The sequence below is a fragment of the Trachurus trachurus genome (genome assembly GCF_905171665.1).
Source record: "Trachurus trachurus genome assembly, chromosome: 9".
NCBI classification, from domain to species: domain Eukaryota; kingdom Metazoa; phylum Chordata; class Actinopteri; order Carangiformes; family Carangidae; genus Trachurus; species Trachurus trachurus.
The window spans coordinates 16,447,616-16,466,960 of NC_139895.1; the positions used below are offsets into that span (position 1 = coordinate 16,447,616).

Sequence of the window (19,345 nt, forward strand, 5' to 3'; positions counted from 1 at the left end):
GGCATTAGTGTGCAAGAGAGGCCGACGGGATTCAACTCCCCTATGTAGAGGAGAGGTGGTAGATGCGGCGGCTTACTGTAATACATGCATGCATAATAAAATGTACGTGTACAACATATGTATGTAGGAATGTGTGTGTGTGTGTGTGTGTGTGTGTGTGTCTGTCTGTGTGTGTTTGCTTAAGCAAGAAGGAGAGGGCACAGTAAAGGAAACAGAGAGAGAATCAGGTGCAGTAACTGTGATAAATGAACAAGCAAAAGGAAAACAGCTGGCTCAGGAGATTTGAGGTGACAGTCAATTTAACTCAATATACTTCCTCCATACACACACACACATGCACTTTAGTCTTACTGAAGTTGTGAGGACACTGGCTGACATAATGCATTTTCCAGCCCTTTACCCTAACGTCACTACCAAATGTCTAAACACCTCTGTAGTCCTGATTCTTATGGACGGTACACACAGAATAAACTGGCAGAAACTTTTCTGGAAATGACGGTTTGAGGCTGACGTAGTGGTTCGGTCACAGTGAAGGGCCCTCACAGTGGCCCCTGGAGACTGGGTGACCAGTACTGATGTCTGCTTTGGCCTCTTGTCCCACACATCACCCCCCTTCCCCCCCTCCCTGAATAAAAATAAACCCATCTACCACTTTTAACATAGCAACGCTTGCCTCCATCCTCTCCACATCCACCTACCCATCCTGCTCCATGCAAGACCCACTGAGAGCTCCTCGTCCACCCACTCCATCCTCCATCAAGCACCGTGGGGATTCATATATAGCCCGAAATTGCACTTGAGTGTCACTCGTTTGTGCTCGTGGCGGGGCTGATCTTTGCCTCTTTCCATCTCTGAATGGCTCTGAGCCTGCAGAAATGTTTGGCCCAGAATAGAAAGCAGCTACTTCTGCCTCAGCCTCTAATTTACTCTTGTGATACAACGTTGAACAAAGTGAATGGACCCGCCTGCAGAGACTTTCTTTGTCATGTCTGGTATTTGTTAGTGAAGCTCTAGTTGCAGACTACCATCATTCCCTCACTCCAATTTATCTGGGTCGCTCTTTTTATCGGAGTCTGTTGAGGAGCCTGATACTAAAATATTTTATCAGGGCTATAATTGAGTAGAGGACGCACTGCGCTGTAATGGTGGGTACATCCTTTAATGGCTTGTTTGTCTTAACTGTGTGATGTCAGAGTGGAAAATGTAATTTTAAGGGCCTCGTTTTATAAAGGACAGATGAAGGAAACACTTTGTGTTCCCTGTGGAATGATAATGAGTTTTAATAAATGTAATTACTGATGATGGGTGAGCATATTTTTCAGTAGCCTATCATGTTTGTTAACCGCTGCGTTTGCTGCTTCTCTGTAAAACCACAAAAGTCCTACACTCACACAACACAAAAAAAAAAACACAATGATGACGATACCAGGAACTGAGGAAACACTATCATCATAAACTTGTACTGAGGAAAACACAGATTAAAGAGCGATAAAGATAAAATAATGAAAATCTAAAAAAGAGGAGTTGAATTAAAAAATAAAACTAGAAATAAAAGTATGAATAAAATGATAAATAATAAAAAAGGGTCTACGACAGAACAGTAAAACAACTGACTGAATGACTGAATATATAAGTGGAAAATTAGACTAATTACTAAAAGACGGGCTAAAAAGATAGGTTGAGTTTGCTTTTAAAATTTCCTGCACTTTGTGCTGCCTCAGAGAGGCTGTTTCACAGTGAAAAAAACTTCACTATGGGTTTTCACTGTGAGTTCACACGACACAGGCACTTGCATGACTGTTGCTTGAATAGACACAATATTTTTCTGGTTTAATTATCAGTAGATGAAACCAGACGAGTGTATTTGAAGTGACTGCTTCTCTGATGAGTAGTCAAAGGAGCAGGTCTTTGCCTCTGTCATGGTTTGCCCTCACAGGACTATTTTGGGCTTTTAGGTCTCTGTGTGTTTGGACATTTATCCACCTCCACTGTGTTCTGAATGTGCTCTGCCTGAGATCAGTTGAATTAGTTGTTCTATGCTTTTCCACCAGTAGAAGCTGAATTTCTCAGAAAACAAAGTATGAAATGATGTAGATGAATGGCCGTTACATGACGTACAATAACAGCATCATGTTCCCTCCATGATCCCTCTGATAGCTGACTCTACATCCTGGCATCTAGCTAAACCTTGATTATACTAATCACATGACAAACAGTTGAGGCCAGTGTGTGGTTGATTGACGTTACCGTAGTTTTTGTTGTTGCATGATTTGAATGTCAGTGATCTTAGTTATCTCACAGTAAGTCCCTGGTGTCTGGAGGAGACTATGAGTGAGTGAACAGTAACGCCATTCATTTTCTACAACCAGACCTAAAACCTAAAACCAGCCCATTCGTAAGTGAATAGAAATAACTGTCACTGTCTTTTGTTGACACCCTGCACTAAGACCATAAAGCCAACTGTTTAATTCTCTATAATTAGAGACCAATCACCTTTCACAGCAGCTTTCCTTCATCCGTCCTCATACCTCGCCAAACAGAAATAACTGAGCTGTCACACAAAATGGAGAACTTTTCATGTCCCATCAAAAAGCTGTTGTGCCACTGTAATGGTGACATATCTAGGAGAGCTGCAAGATGAGCATCATCCATCACAGACGTAGGGCAGCGGCACAGACCAGACCCAGTTTCCAGCAGAGAGAGGCAGACTAAAATATCTTGCTGAGGAGAAACCAAATATCCTGCATGGAGACACAGGACTGGAATTTAAATCATATTTCTTGAAAATAAGTTTAGAAATGTGTCATTCAAAGATGCACAAGTGGAGGATAATGTTATGTCTTTCTCAAAGGTGCATCCACAGTGTACATCAGTCATACTTAAGGAGAGTGTACAGTGTACTTAAAGGAGAACTGTGGTAGATAAAGAGTTGTAAACTTATCGCATTTGCCTCAGTTTACGGTAGATACCTTTGATTTTTTTTTGGGTTAGGGTTTGTGGATACAACAGATCAAAGCAGATTTTTTCCTCTGAGGCCATTCATTCGAAAATCACATTAGCCAATTTCAGCCAATTTTTCAAAAGGCCACCATTTTTCAAGATGGCCCCCATTTCTGGCATAGGAATCAAAGTTAACATTATTTTACCCATCAGACAAATCTCAGTGATTTTGCTATGTTCGTACTGATAATGTCAAATTCACAATACTTAAAGGGATACTTCACCCAAAATCGATGATTCACCAGTGAAGGCTTTGGAGAACTTTCAGAGTCATCAAAATGCTTTTGGAGTTCCGGGGGGAGGTCCGGCTATCGATTTTTGAAATAATGAAAAATTTTTTCACTAAATGGTGTCTCTCTATGATTTTTTTCTATGATTGTTCTAATTCAACAGGACATTTATGGGACCTTTTGTCATCGGTTTAATCCTTATCAGTTCCCTGAAGTTCCCCTTCTACATTGTTAAAGATGCATGATTTGAGACGTGGATAATTGATATGGAAAAAATGTGGATGAGCTTATTGCAAAAAGTGTCATTTCCACAGAGCCCCCAAAGACCCTCCCTCCATATCATATTTCATCATTTGGTCATCAAGACCATGTTGTGGGAACAAGTTCACCTGAAATGATTTTCAGCAGGTGTTAAGTTGCCTACTGTATCTACTGTATGACGTCATCCTCCTCTCCTGTTGCAGGTGCTGAAAGGATGTAAGAAACTGGCCATGTCCGTGTGTTCGATGGGTCGGATCCCAGGAGGCCATATCACCAACCATGTGTACAGCTGGGTGGACCCTCAGGGCCGGAGCGTGTCTCCACCGCCCGACAGCCAGGACGCAAACCCGAGACAAGCGTCTGGCATGGAGGAGAGGACGGTAAGAGCAGTTTGTGTGTGCGTGTGTTGTGTTGTGGTGGTGAGGCTAAAAAAGAAGGTCGGGTGTAGAGGATGTGATGCATTCTACAACCCAACATGAATAAAACATCCGAAGCAGAAAGACATAAATGCAGTGCAGGCTTTTCTATGAAAGCAAATATACTGTTGGATGATTTTGGAAATTCAATTCAAAACAATTTATTATCGAGGACGACTCCAAAGTTTTTGTAACTGTCCTCCCACTCACAGCATCATTTCAGCACTGGAATATGAATATAATCTCTGAAGTCATTTTCCCCACAGGCCTGTGACTTTTCCGCCCCTCAGGAGATGATTTAGTCAAACTGAATCATCTAAAAAATGCATCTGTTACTATGTTTTCTGATCATCATCAACCATTACACACTGATTCACGCTGAAAAAAATAACCTAAACAAATCCTATCTCACAACAAGGCAGAATGTAAAAGAGATTATAACTTCAAATGCCTCCGTTCTTTTGTCACACTTGAAACGCCCACATTTGATTCAGTTTTTTAGGCATCTTAGTCATATGAATTAAAAAATACTCAGCATACTCAGTTCAGTTGAACACCTGCTTGATTTAATTTCATCATTACGGTTGGGTTGAAAAAATTCATCCTCTGATTAAAGCAAATCTTAATTTGAGTAATCTGATATTGATTCAGTGCTGATTAATTAGCCAAACCAATAACTGGTCTACCTCTAGTAGAGAGCAAATAGATGGCTAATAATAGCGAATAAACATATAAATATTTATACAGCAGATATACTGTTTTCAGCATGCAACTACTGCAGTTTCTCACTACAACAGGAAGACATGATTGTCAATCAAGCTGAAAGGTGTGAATGGTTCCTTCTCCACAGGTTAACCTGAATATGGATGATGGTCGCTCTCTGGGCCTAATGATCAGGGGTGGAGCTGAGTATGGGCTGGGGATCTACATCACAGGCGTGGACCCTGGATCTGCTGCAGACGCTGGTGCACTAAAGGTACTTACAGTAGAGTTAACCTGTCCTGACAAGCGTGGCTACATCACACCACAAAGCCTGCACAATATCCCCGGTTGAATGAGTTTAATTGAAACTGTGGCAAAGGATCATTCCCTGAAGTTGTCCATAAGAAGGTGTTACTCAAGCCTCGCTGTCTTCGTGACGAGGCTGTATTTGAGTAGTGCATTCCTGCTAAATCAGTTAAAGTGTGGAAAAGTGTGTTAGAAAAATATTAGGTATGTGCTTTCAGAAGACTCACAACAGAAAAAGCAAAAATCTTCGCACTTCTATTTCCTTGGCAGGTGCATCGGAGGATGACAATTAAGTCCAAATTAAACAAAGAAGAGTTCCCCCACACATGGCCAACTTGCAGAATTTATTGCCGAAACGTCGCAATAAATTCTGCAAGACTCACAACAACCATAATAGTCTCCAATCCACCTATTGTGTATGTTTTTGGACTGTGAGGGGGGAACCAGGAGAGAATTGACTCAGGCACAGGGAGAACAATCAGTTGAACCAAACCCAGGACCCTCCAGAGCCGCTGAGAGGCAACGGTGCTAACCACAGCGCCACCATGCCACCCTCATTTGCAATGTGGTGATAGATTAAAATTCAAGACATTTCCAACATGACTTTGTGTATCTATCCAGCAGTTTCACTCTGACATGCACTGAATTTCCACCTTCGGCTGACATGGAATTGCGTCATTGCCATTATTATTTACCAAGTGCAGAGAAACACTTTGACTGCTCCTTCAAGGTTGTCTACAGTTGAAGTGCATTTTATTTGTGGTAGAACATCCCTTAATACTGTCGACAAACTTTCAATCTTTACAATGTATTAAATGAAACGTTGACATGAGGATTTCTGGCAGTGCGTCAGCTATTAACATCTGCCACCGGAGTCTTGATGAACCTATTAGTATTCCTGCCACCTGCTCACTATTAGACTGCTAAACCTGTTGTCATCGCTAACATCTGCTAACTGCCTCACAGCCTCAGTCAAGCAGCTGACTTCATCACCATGACAGGCCTGCAGAAATGCTTCAGCAGCCCTTGCTAAATCTGTGCTGTGTGCTTTCAGGTCAGCTTTCTGCCTCAACAAGCAGGCCACTCTCACTCTGTGCTATTTTGTAATTTGCCTAAGGGAAGAAGAGAAGTGGGGAGTGTTTCCTACCTGTAAACAATATGGTTAGAACCTAAATATGGCTTCAAACTTTTCCTCACAATACCACAGTGTGTCCGACTTGGGATAAAAATAAAACATGAAATTTGATTGATTTAAAAACAAACAAAAAAAAGGTTTAAAAGGCACTGAAGCTCGGAAGGCATGCTCCCTGAAAGTCGTTGTGACACCTTTCACTTTACTTGACACTGGGATGAGAAGTTACTTTTATTATTGCGGTACTTTTTATTACGACTGGCTTGGTTATACTGCAGAACTGGACATTTTGACAGGCTCTGAAAGAATATATGAAAGCAGGAAAAAAAGAAGAGCGCAGAGAGCGTGAAAGAGAATAGGGGCATATAAAAAATGTAGTGGATGTTTTCTCTTCACTTCACAGATGTGCCTCCATTCACTAGTCTGCAGCCAGCCATTGTCTGTGGACGTGAGCTGCTGCCCATCCTCACAGTGTGCATGAATGTGTGTGGTGGTCTAGGACGGTGCAGAAGAATTTCTTTGGGAGCGGCATTAAGAGAAAGAGGCTGTATATCCTCTCCCAGGACCCCCGCCCACTCTGTGTGGCAGTAAATAAGATGGAGGGCTGGCGACATACAGCTGCAGGTCATCATCACAAGTCAAGTATAAAGAATTTTCATTAGAGCTGGCCAAAACAAACTAATCATTATCACAGCTGTTTTTGCAAGTCGCATAAGGTACACACTGGTAAGTATTGCCTCCAGGAAATCTCTGTACGCCCACAGTCTAAGCCCAGAACCTGACGTGGCAGATGGTTTCTTACACAGACTTTATTGGAAACCATTTGGAAAATGAATAAATGCTACTAAGACGGGCTCCACACTAAAATATTGAATTTGATTTTTTTTTTTTTTTTTTAATTTTTAAGTATTTTCTTTTACTTTTATGCCTTTAATTGATAGGATAGTCAGAGAGAGACAGGAAATGGGGAGACAAAGAGGAGAATGACATGCAGCGAGGAGCCTCTGTATATGGGACGCCTACTCAACCCAGTGAGCTATACAATGCCTCCGATTCCTAAATCTTAATAAGTTTTAAAAAAAACATGGAAGAAAAAGTGACTTCAGGAGAAAGACAAAAGTGACGGCGATCACATGGTCAGGCCTGCCATGCAGTGAGTGTATAGTATATAGGTGAAATCCTGGCTAAGAAGATGGTATAGACATTAGGCACAGCCACAACACGCAACAGTACACAAAATCTGGTTAGTGTCGCTTCCTGGCTAGCTCGCTCTCATTGGTTACTGTGAGTACTTCCATTAATCATGTTTACGATTACCCTCTCTTCTCATTGGTTACCTGTCTTTAACAGATGAATGATCGTTGTGAATGCAACACAGCATTACCGTTCGTTCAACACTATTTAGCTCAGAGTGAAATGGCTGAGGGTTGATAGTTGGTCTGGTGTAAAGCCCAAAGCAGCAGAATTAGCTGGACACAGTTTGAGATTGCAATGTTTCTCCTGAACTCAGCGTTGCTGGGAAACTAGTAGATCTATGCAGCTGTGTGAATGGCCCTGGCTGAGGCCATAATACTAATTTATATTTGTGCAGCGTAGTGACAATTGCTGTTGTCCATTCATTACTTAAAGAGAGTGAACTGTTGAGCCATATTCATTAGAAAGTGATATAAATCTGCTCTAAATATATTCAGTGAGAGGCTGTTTTCTGACCTTGAAGACATCTCTGCTGCCTGTGACACTTGATTTGAAAGATAAAGATGAACATATTTAATTCAGTGTTTGCAATATTGAATATTATTTCAAAGGAGTAGATGGTATATACCCAGGCATCTTTCCTTATACTCTCAGGATTTCATATTTCAATCATTAAACTATGTCTCTTCTGAGAGATTTCCTTTACTCATGAGCTAACTCTTTGCTCTCTGCATCTTATGGTTCAACTTGATCTAAATGAGAGTTTGTCCCTCCTCAAGCCACAGGTTTGTTTATCACGTCCCACGTCTTTGGCAAAAAATCAGAGTCGGTTTCTCAAACGACTAGTGTCAAATTAAACAGATATACGAGTGAGTATTGGCCCTTTATTCAGCAGTGGATTGCAGCCAGGCAGTTTATCTAAATCTGATAAGACTCAGCTAACACAGGTCCCATGAAGTTTTTCACATCAAGAAGAAGACAGTCCTGAGGGGAACACTGGTTATCAGTGTGAATGTGGGAGATAATTTAACTCTCATTATATCAAGATCCTGACAAATTAAGATGAGAGGGTTTTTTTTACCCCAGTAACGACATCACTGCCCTCCAATGTCGAGGACGAAGTGATCAACATAGTGGATGTGTCTGGTGCTGAAAGACATCCAGAGTTTTATTGGGGAGTAGAAGATGTCCCTCTGGTAGATTCAATATCAAGTGAATGCTGATAACGACTTTAATGGAGTTTGTCATCAATTTATTCTGCTTTTATTCCAAACATGGAGAGTTTCAGACCACGTTGAATGTCCCACTCAATGTCAGGTTGTAAATTGTGGAAGAAAATGTAGCGGCGCAGCTGCTGCTGCTGCTGGAAGGACACAGTGTCTTCTGTTGCAGGACGTCTTTCAGGAGTTCATCATAAAAGTATAAAAATATCAGAGAACACTTAACAAATTTTTCATGGCCTGCACAGAACAACATTAAGGATGAATTTCCAATAAAGATTCAAGTGGCTAAAGCTCATGTTGCCTCAAGCACAGGTAAAGTGGAGCAACTGCAGAACTAAAGGTGGAAGGAAAGGGTTGACAGAAGACAGAAAAAAAATAGATAAATACAAAATTTTTCTGGATGGATCAGATGAGCAGCATTAAGTCTTGTGTGATCTGAGCTCCCCGTCCTCTCAATCCTCTCTGGACCTCCCACTTGGAGGAGAGTGCTCATCGGCGTCTTTGAAGTTTGTCATTGTTGATGGCGTAATCCCCTGTACATGCATCCCACTCACTGGGTTTCAGTCTGATTGGCTTCACTTTTGGGGCTGGCTGCTGTCACCTCTCCCAGCTCCTCCAATCATCTCCCCCGGATAATTCCCAACTCTAGTGCAGTTGGCCTTCTTTAATGACAGAAACTAGACCATCTGTATGATGGTAGAAGAAAACCTGGCCTTGTGATGGTTCAGTGGGTGGTAGCTATATGAGGAGATTTATAGGGTTCAACTCACAAGTGCAACAAACCTACTGAACAAGATCCAGATCCAGACTATCATTGATAAATGACTTGTTGTTTCAATGCTGGTGGTCCCCCGACTTCTCAGTCTGTCCAACACATTTCCCACTTCTGTGTTTAGTGTTACTCTGCAAATGTTAATGTTAGTTCGCTAACATGCTGAAAAAAGTATTAACGAAACATGAGCGTGTTATAGCCATGTGTGGGTGTGTTAGTATGCCCACATTAGCATTTACTGTAGCTCAAAGCATCAGGGTGTCTAAGTACAGTACAGCCTGATAGAGCTGCCGGCAAGGTTTTTTAGTCTCTTCATGCAAATGTGTCCAGTGTTTGACACTAGTGGACGTCTTACTGCGTTGAACAACCTGACAGAGACACTGAGTAACATCGTGATTCCCTTCAATCATTCTCTGCTTAAATTCAAAACCCCAAAAGCAGCAACACTGTACTTGATGTACAAAGTTTCATAACAATAGGACTGTTGCTCAATCTGTCACATTAAGATCCCAGTGCTAGAAAATGAAATGGAAGTGGGACAGCGGTTATGAAAGCAGCATTAGTGTTTTGTCTCGGACTTCAGAGCAGTGACCGATGATTGGTTCTCATGAATAACATGATCATCGCTGTGACACTGTCCTCTTACAGTCTGTGTTTAAAAGAGCCTGGACCTCACCTTTTGTCTGGTACAAAGGAGGACAGTTTGCTCCGGTGCAGCATTCGTTTTTATGTGTGTGTCTGTGAGTGTGACACCGTGCAGACAACTGAACCAGAGGGGAAAGTGAGAGCGACCTTGGGTTTCACTGAGGGTTGTAATGAGCTGCTAACACCAACAGCCTATGGGCTTGTTTGTTATTTATAGGAGGACAGACTCACTAATTCCCAGCTCTATGTACTGTACTGTATCTATCAACACAAACCACTGCTTCATTTCTCCATTTTTTTTAAAACGGCAATTATTTTTGCTGGATGTTTTCAGTGCAACAATCTCTCAATCCCTCAAAAGACAATAACAAAGTAGTACCACTTCAGTATTGTACATATGCTTTTTGTGTTTGATTCCTTTTGAATTACAAAATGGTTTCTTTGTTTTAAATGTTTAGGATAAAACAATATATGATAAAAATAAGTATAAAAATGACAATTCCTGCAGTCTTTCTTTTATATTGGGTTTTACACCCAATATAAAAGATTTCCGGATGGAAATTAGCATTGCTGCTATAATCCGGCACATTTACATGTTTTTATATGTACATTGATGTGCACTGTCCCACCCAAATAAACAAATAAAGTAAAGTACTGTCATTCAGTATGTTGTTTCAGAGTCACAAGGTTCTGTACTGTGTGCAACAATACAACAAAGTGCTGCAATCAAACTGAGTTCAAAATGGTCCACTTCATTCATGCCTGCATAGCAACTCTGCCTGTCTGTTGATCTTTGTAGCCTGCTACTGTTGCTTGGTAAATGCAAGTTACATGAACAGAAATGCTGTCTTGTAATGTGCGAGCTCAGAGATCTAATAACCACTTGGTGTTATGTCGTTAACAAAGTTAAAACAACAATAGAAAAAAAGATAGTTACTGGGTTGTGTTGGTGGAGGTTACAGATGTCCTGACAGCTGGTTTTGAACCTCAGTTTCTGAATAGTTGTGAGATGGTGTTTATTTTTCTGTGAGACTTTGGTACTTCTACATTATTGATATAGAGGCTAGACCTGCTGTAAACTCAAACTTCACATGTCCTCTACAATATAGGAATATTGAGAGTCTACAGTGCATTTCCCTACAGTCAGAGAGCACCTCTATATGATATGAGGTAATCTCTTGATTTTGTTTTTGTTACCTGAAGACTTTTGCATGTAGAGGAAATGGATCATTTTTAGCGTTATCTCTCGTTAGCATCCAGAATTCCCAGAGACAAACCTACATGCTGATCTTCCATGCTTACCCGGCATCTGTGTCAGTCTATAGTGGGTTGTCATTGATTGTTTAACTGGTCTGTTGCAGGTGGGTGACCAGATCCTGGAGGTGAACGGGCAGAGCTTTGTCATCATCTGCCACGACGAGGCGGTTAACATCCTCAAATCAGGACGCCACCTGCTGATGAAGGTGAGGGATGTCGGTCGCCTGCCTCACGCACGCACAATGGTGGATGAAACCAAATGGATCTGCAGTCAGGGCATAGCAGAGACCAGTGCAACAGCTAACCCGAGCTCTGTCACCAACCCCACGGCCGGTGCTGCTGTTGTCCACACTAATGCCAGTGCCAGTACCTGCAGTTCGAGGTGAGTACAGTACGGTCAGACAAATAAATACTAGAACTGTCAAAAGCAATGGTACATAAATGCCCACGTTGTGCAGGCTGAGCTGAGAGGAGAGATTGGGAGGAAGGAGAGAACCCAGGAGCAGCAGCATTCAAACACTACTAAGCTATTTGTTATAATGTTCAGAGTGATCGCTAATGATAATATCTCACGTGTTGAGCACAACATCCATTATTTTCAACAATTAGTTTTGTGTAGCCTGGATGGAAAGCCTTGTGTCAGCTGGTTTCAGCTCTGTATCTGTTCTCTTCTCTCCTCCTCCCTGCAGTCACATAAACAGTTTTATAAAGCAGCGGCATTCACAATGAAGCTGTTCATTTTTACATGTTTTGTGTTTCTGCTGTCAGATGGAACGGAGCAAGTATGTAACTAGTAATTGAAACACAGTTCACATGATCTACCGCACAGGTGGAGATAGCAGTACTTGTTTTGCTCTTTAATCCCAGCTTTATACCAGAAACGCATTTCTCTCTTCCAGGCAACAATCGATTCTCAATCACACATAGTTCTGATCTTTAATTACCACATGGATTTGTAACAAAGAGCTTTTTGTGTGTGTTTGCTTGTTGCTTCATTTGCAAACAATGAACTTGAAAAGAACTGTCGCCCTGGGAGGAGGAGCTTCTCTTTGTGTGCGTCTGCTCCTCTGTCTCTCTCTCTGTTTAGACTCTCACATTTATTTACTTGAGTGGGTGGTTGCAGCCTGCCTCAGTTCACAAGGTTTGTAGGAAGTATGAAGAAGAAAGAAGAGGGAAAAAACAGAGGAAGCCAACAGAGTGAAGCTGTTGCTAACTCAAAGGAATTAGCAGGTCTGAATAAAATGTTAACAACAAACACCAGCAACCAGAAATAAGACAATACATGCACCGCTGAGAGATAAGGGGTTTCCACTCAGTGAAACACCAGAGTGCTTTTAATTTGAAATTATTACAGGATGTGTTGTGTTTGTTTTAACCTGTACTACATTTAACTACTCTCCATAACAAACAGAGGGAGTCGGACATGAAGAGCTGCCTCTAATAAAAGCCTGTTACCTGCTGGAGTTGAAGTAAATAAAACTATTATGGAACTAGACGGAGGATGTGAGCTGCATGAGAGAGGAAAGATAGACAATACTGTACAGCTGAAATCACAGCTGTGTTTTAATTCATTTGTTTGATATCATGTGATGATTTGACCATAGTAGTAGGTCCACACATAATACCATAGGCTTTGCCCTGGTCTTATTTTGAATGGACACCACATTTTCCAGAGTCTATATAATCAGTGCCTCTCAGTTTCTGAGACAGAAACGCTGTCATTTTATGAACATAATCTTATCTAATAGAGATTCCATCACAGAGAGAGGCTCTGTTTGGGGACAAGAAAACCTGCCCTGTCATGGAGGATTGCGTTTGACGTTTCCATTGTGTCTGACAGCAGAGCAGTGTGTGGAGATACCGCTCTCCCTCCCTCATCCATCTGTCTCCAGCCCCTAATGGAGTTGGCCCTGATTGGGAGTTAGGGGAAGTATAAATTCCTCTGCCGGCTGCTGCCTAATAAATCATTCAAGTTGGCTCTCAGCTACACACTTCATTAAACTCATGTAGCTGCAGGCGGGGCAATAATGTTGTGTTTTGTAATGTTCTACATGCACAAGAATTGGTGAGGTAATACATTCATGTTGATGTGTTGCTCTCGACAAAGTGTTTTGTTGGATGATTATAAACTAAGTGGAGGTGATTTGTGTCTTGAATATGCTTGCATTGTTTTATGCTTTGTTTGCAGACCATCGTCAGCCAGAGCTACACATGTATTAGGAAAGGTAAGAATGGCAGTCATGCATCACCCTGCCTGTACATACTGTAACACTAATGAGCATGTATGATCTTGACTTGTCTGACTCGGCATGTTGTATGTCCATGTCTGTCCCGTTTTGTTTTGAGTTAACCAAATCAAACACGGTGCTACTTGAATTTTAATCTCGTGATGGTGGAATACCAGGAGCTACTTATGACTTTCTGCCACAGTCTCCAGTCAGCTCCTCTAACTAAGCTGTCTGGCCCAGTTGAGACTCTATTATTTGAGGTGAATATAATGCAAGGAACTGCCATTCCTGTGTCAAAATGTGTGCAGTTTTGTAGAGAACATGTCTACAGTATCATATTCTACAATCTTTTTGTTTTCCATGTCCTGCAGTCAGTCCGTTCTATTACTCCAGTAATGTGTGCAACTGTGGTGTTTATCCCCCTTTACTTGCCATGTGCCTGCTTTCTGATGGGACCTTAATGTGGCAAGAAAATTAAGAATCTAAGACCTGTGGTGCTCGTTGGTCGAGTGGTTGTAAGACCATTGGATTTTGCTGAAACTCAGTCTGCCAACAGTGAGAAAAGCTATTTTCAAGTTGAGCCGCAAATGAAGAGTAAACCACTGATGGCAAACAAGTTGATTTTGTCTGACTGTGAACAGATCAGATATGTGTGTGGAGGATTATGTTGGTGGGGGGGGTCTGAGACTTTCTCTCTGCATGCTACAGACCATTTTTCTTTTTTTTTCTACTATCATGTTTTCTTTTGACGGTGTGTCAGTGGCACAGTGGTTCGCATGTGGAGTGTAGTTTGCATGTTCTCCCTGTACCTGTGTGGGTTCTCTCTGGGTACTCCAGCTTCCTCGCAAAGTCCAAAGACATGCACGCTAGATTGATTAGTAACTCTAAAATTGCCTGTAGGTGTGAATGTGAGCTAATGGATGGATGTTTTCTTTTCATCTTCCCTCATATGTTTTGCTATCTGTCCCTCCATCCAGCCTGCACTGTACAGAGGCGTGGGCCCGCCCGGTGTGCTGCTGTCTCTGGAGCAGCAGGCCTACATGCTGCTGACGGAGCCAGAAAGGAAGACCATGGGCTACTACCTGCAGGAGTACCAGGACGGACACATAGGAGTGGAGTCTTTGGTCATGGCTCTGTTCGAGCTCTTCAACACACACGCAAAGGTGAAACAATCACCTGTGTGTGCATCACTTTTTATTGTCCTCTGGAAACATTTCCATTGTGTTTGTGCTACTCGCAGTTGTGTGTCCTCTGTTTGGCTGCTCATTTCTGTATCTGGTTTTGTTGAGTTACTGTATATAATACAGATGTTACTGGTTCAAATTTGCGGGGTTTGTCCTGCACTGCAGGATCGCGTGATCGCGTGACTTTTCACCACAACTGTTTTCCTCTAGGTGGCAGCACCGTACTAAATACTGCTCAGACGTTTTGGGGACAATGCTGACAGCCTGATAGCCGCGATTAGGAGTGGCGCTGTTCATGATACAGAATACAAGAGGATGAAAGGAGAACTAGCTGCAGACAGTAAATAATATAGTAGCCTAGTTTTTCAATGACAAAATGTAACGACGGCAGCTACAGTAGACTATAGCCCACGTCTCACTCTCTTTTTTCGGTCATCTGTCTCGTCATCTCCAAAATGTGTTTTTACAATGAGCCAACTACAGTACTGTGCAGTAGTGCCGCAGATTTCTCACTCCGCACCTTGTTTGAGAGTGCAGCTGGATGATTTCTTGTGAATGAACGGGTCTGTGTCACTTTGGGGCTGGGCGATAAAACATAGGATAAATAACTTTCCCTCGATAGAAGACGCGGCCGATACAAAGTGACACCGTCAGCCATGCAGCCGGCCTGGACTTTTTATTTTTAATTATGAAGGATCGCAAGGCAAAGATGATAGCATCAACAAAACACGGCGTAACACACGCGGCTGTATGGGACAGGCTTTTATTTAATTCAGAACAAACCGCTTAGCAAAAATGGAAAATATAGTCTATAATAATTAATTGATCTGTTGTTTGGCCACTGTTTGAAAATAACCCGAATTATGAGCAAATAATCTGATCCAGAACAGCAGTCATAATCAGACTTCTTCTAAATAAACCTAAACATTAAATAACTGGGTCAGGTCGGACCATGGGGTTATTTTTTCTCTTCTTCTTCACAGGAGAAGAGGAGGTGCGCTGCGCTCACGGACGCGTTGATGTTTTGTGATTTATCTGCTGCCTTGACTCTGCCCTTTATACATGTGCGTTCAGATTAACAATAAGACAAGCCATGGTTGAGTTTATTGAGTTTTAGCTGCTCAATCTCATTGTTTCAAAGAAAAGGGATTGATTTTTATAACGAAATGAAACGAAAACAATATTATATTGATACATTGTTGTAAAAAAAATCCAAAAGAAACGAAAATGAACTAAAGAAAATAACTTTCACACACACACATTAAAACAGTGCGATTGGTTGAAAGCTGATAATTAGCCATGTGCTTATAAGCTGATTGGCCGAAACCAAGAACAAAGCCGCGTGAATGGCCAATCGCCATGTGTTAACATTTCCATATTCCGCACATTCTGTGACAAACTGTAAACTGTTTTCTTGTCTGTAACAACATCTATTGCACGTCTGTCCGTCCTGGGTGAGGGATCCCTCCTCTGTTGCTCACCCTGAGGTTTCTCCTGTTTTTCCCTGTTAAAAGGGTTTCCATGGAGTTTTTCCTCAGTCGATGTGAGGGTCTAAGGACAGAGGATGTTGCTACGATGCCATGTGAAGCCCTTTGAGACAAACTGTTTGTAAAAACGGGCTATACAAATAAAATTGCCTTGCCTTGCCTTGCCTTAACGGCCGACATGTAAATCAGCTGTTTCGATGGGCGTTATATGAATAGAGATGTTAATGTGGTACTTTGCACATAGCCTCCTCTTCTCCTGTGAAGAAGAAGAGAAAAAATAACCCCATGGTCCGACCTGACCCAGTTATTTAATGTTTAGGTTTATTTAGAAGAAGTCTGATTATGACTGCTGTTCTGGATCAGATTATTTGCTCATAATTCGGGTTATTTTCAAACAGTGGCCAAACAACAGATCAATTAATTATTATAGACTATATTTTCCATTTTTGCTAAGCGGTTTGTTCTGAATTAAATAAAAGCCTGTCCCATACAGCCGCGTGTGTTACGCCGTGTTTTGTTGATGCTATCATCTTTGCCTTGCGCAGATGATCCTTCATAATTAAAAATAAAAAGTCCAGGCCGGCTGCATGGCTGACGGTGTCACTTTGTATCGGCCGCGTCTTCTATCGAGGGAAAGTTATTTATCCTATGTTTTATCGCCCAGCCCCAAAGTGACACAGACCCGTTCATTCACAAGAAATCATCCAGCTGCACTCTCAAACAAGGTGCGGAGTGAGAAATCTGCGGCACTACTGCACAGTACTGTAGTTGGCTCATTTTAAAAACACATTTTGGAGATGACGAGACAGATGACCGAAAAAAGAGAGTGAGACGTGGGCTATAGTCTACTGTAGCTGCCGTCGTTACATTTTGTCATTGAAAAACTAGGCTACTATATTATTTACTGTCTGCAGCTAGTTCTCCTTTCATCCTCTTGTATTCTGTATCATGAACAGCGCCACTCCTAATCGCGGCGATATGTGATACATAATCATCAAGTCATAAAGCAAGACAGGCTTTATCATATTACAATAGTTTCTGTGATTTAGGCAGTGTATACAGTAGTTAGTTCTAGTTTAATAGCCTAGAGTTTAAGCTGTGGATTACTGCACAGATCACTGAGTCATCCGCCTGTCGTCCTCCGTTCTCACAGATGCCACCTGGCGGTTGTTTTGGCACATTGAGGCTTTTCATTAAAACCTCTTGTCTCGCCAAAGAAAAAAAATGCATGAGTCTTGTGCCGTCTCGCGTGGACCACGCGTGAAGTCCGCAAATTTGAACCAGTAACATCTGTAGAGGAAAAGAAAGAAAAAACATCAGTCATTATTAGGGGTGTAACGGTACACAAAAGTCACGGTTCGGTACGTACCTCGGTTCAGGGGTCACGGTTCGGTACGGTTTCGGTACAACAGACACTAATTGAATGTAAAACTAAAATCTGTCTTGTGTTATAAAAGTTAAAAGAAAAAAGAATACAAAATGAAACAAGTGCATTAGGAGTGTTATAATGCCATTCATTAATTCTAGAGGAAAAAAAACGTGCACTTGACAACTGGCAACTATTATTCGAATTATTAAATTATTATTATTAAAAAAATATTATTAAAAAAACAAAACAATAAACTGACATCAATGTTGGTTTACACAGTTAAATTAGACTAGCAGTTGCTTTGGTGATGTTTCTGGTCCTGCCTGTGTTCATAAAACATATTAGGCAGCTACACGCACATCCCCCAAAAAACTGAAGACTAGGTGCTGGACCACCAAGAAAGACACAGGTAAGGAAAAAAGGAGACCGCACACTAGTTAAAAGCTCCCGTGACAGTTTAATGTCACTCACACGTTTCGGGCGTCAGCCCTTCATCAGACAAAATGTGTCTGATTATATATAGTGTGCGGTCTCCTTTTCTCCTCACCTGTCTGTGTTCATGTCAAGAGGCTTAAAAGCTGCGGGATAAGTTGTTGCACACAACTAGTCTTTTTACTTGCACCAGTGATTGACATATCGGGTTGAACATGCGCTACGTGTTTGATGCGTTTCTAGCGACGCACCGCGCATCCGTGAAACATCGCCGACGGACTTTGTCCGGTGGACCAGTCGCGAGCATGGATGTACTATGGTCGCGAGCCGCCGCCGTTTGTTTCATTGAGAAGCCACAGTGACATGAATGAAGCAGACAGCTCTCCTCCTCTAACTTCACTCTCTCATCACTTCTCTTCTTCGTCTGCTATGACGGCTGCAGGCAGCTTCGAGGCTCATTACCGCCACCTGGAATCGAGTGAGGACTCGACTTTTTTTTTTTTTTTTTTTTTTTTTTTTTTTTAATATTCATTCAGACGTATTCGTCGTGTGACTGTGTGCACCGAACCGTGACCCCCGTACCGTGACGGCACGGGACGAATACATATACCGTTACACCCCTAGTCATTATCAATGTGACAATTGATTATCAACAGTAAAACAAAATAAAACATGGTCTTGTATCATTTTCTGTGGAGAAAAAATGGTTATGCCCGCACACTGATAGTCACACAGTGATTTTTATTGCACACAAACTTTTTTTCCATGGTATTTGTATTGCCCTAGGCTGCACCTCAGGAAAACGTGATGTGCGTATAAAAAACCCTTGCTTTCTTATATCATTTTCTGCCATTTACTTCCCTGCAGCTGTCCATGTTGTCCGAGGTGAGGAGTCTGGTCATCCCCCAGGATCTTGAGCTGTATGACAGGCTGGTGTTGCACCGTGAGCGGGAGAACCACCAGCCCTGGCATGGAGGCCTGGGAGTGCCGCACCTACAGGGCCACTGCAACCACACCGCCTCTGTGATCCATGATGGAGGACAGACCGTCCCCGCCACGGTAAAGCCCTTATCTGCTACCACTGACATTCAATATAGAAATGAGACTTGATAGAGCATGATAATCACTGAAAGAGATTTTTTAAAACTTTGCCAAGGTTACTTTGCGCTAATGACCACCTTGTTACAGCCTCTAGTTACATGGCTGCTTCCCAAATCATCTGACAGAAAAATGAAATGATTTATGTGGTAGAGTATGATGCAATAATGCAGGGTGTGCTGGCACACTGCCACACAATGCTAATTCATTTCCTAACATTAAGCCAATCAGATCTCACTGAATAGGACGAAACAGTCTCCTCTGTCAGAAAATGTATATCCTTGTGTGAAAACAGTTAGGATATTTGATTGGTAAGCCTGAGTTTGAGAGAACTGAACCCTTATCTCAGTAAAACCAGATAAAAGCAGATAAAATCACCATGGTAACCTCTGGGTGGTGGGGGAGGGGG

General features: G+C 41.9%; 1 protein-coding gene across 1 annotated transcript in view; it reads left to right on the plus strand.

Annotated features, from left to right (window-relative positions):
- Nucleotides 1–19,345, plus strand: part of whrnb (whirlin b) — a gene marked incomplete at both ends in the record, with an annotated part of 35,053 nt that overhangs the window by 10,462 nt on the left and 5,246 nt on the right. Inside the window, 6 exons of the mRNA XM_083978665.1 lie at nt 3,695–3,871; nt 4,758–4,883; nt 11,243–11,520; nt 13,327–13,363; nt 14,344–14,529; nt 18,706–18,897. Coding sequence (XP_083834791.1) covers nt 3,695–3,871; nt 4,758–4,883; nt 11,243–11,520; nt 13,327–13,363; nt 14,344–14,529; nt 18,706–18,897 — 996 coding nt within the window. The remainder of the gene's footprint in view (nt 1–3,694; nt 3,872–4,757; nt 4,884–11,242; nt 11,521–13,326; nt 13,364–14,343; nt 14,530–18,705; nt 18,898–19,345) is intronic.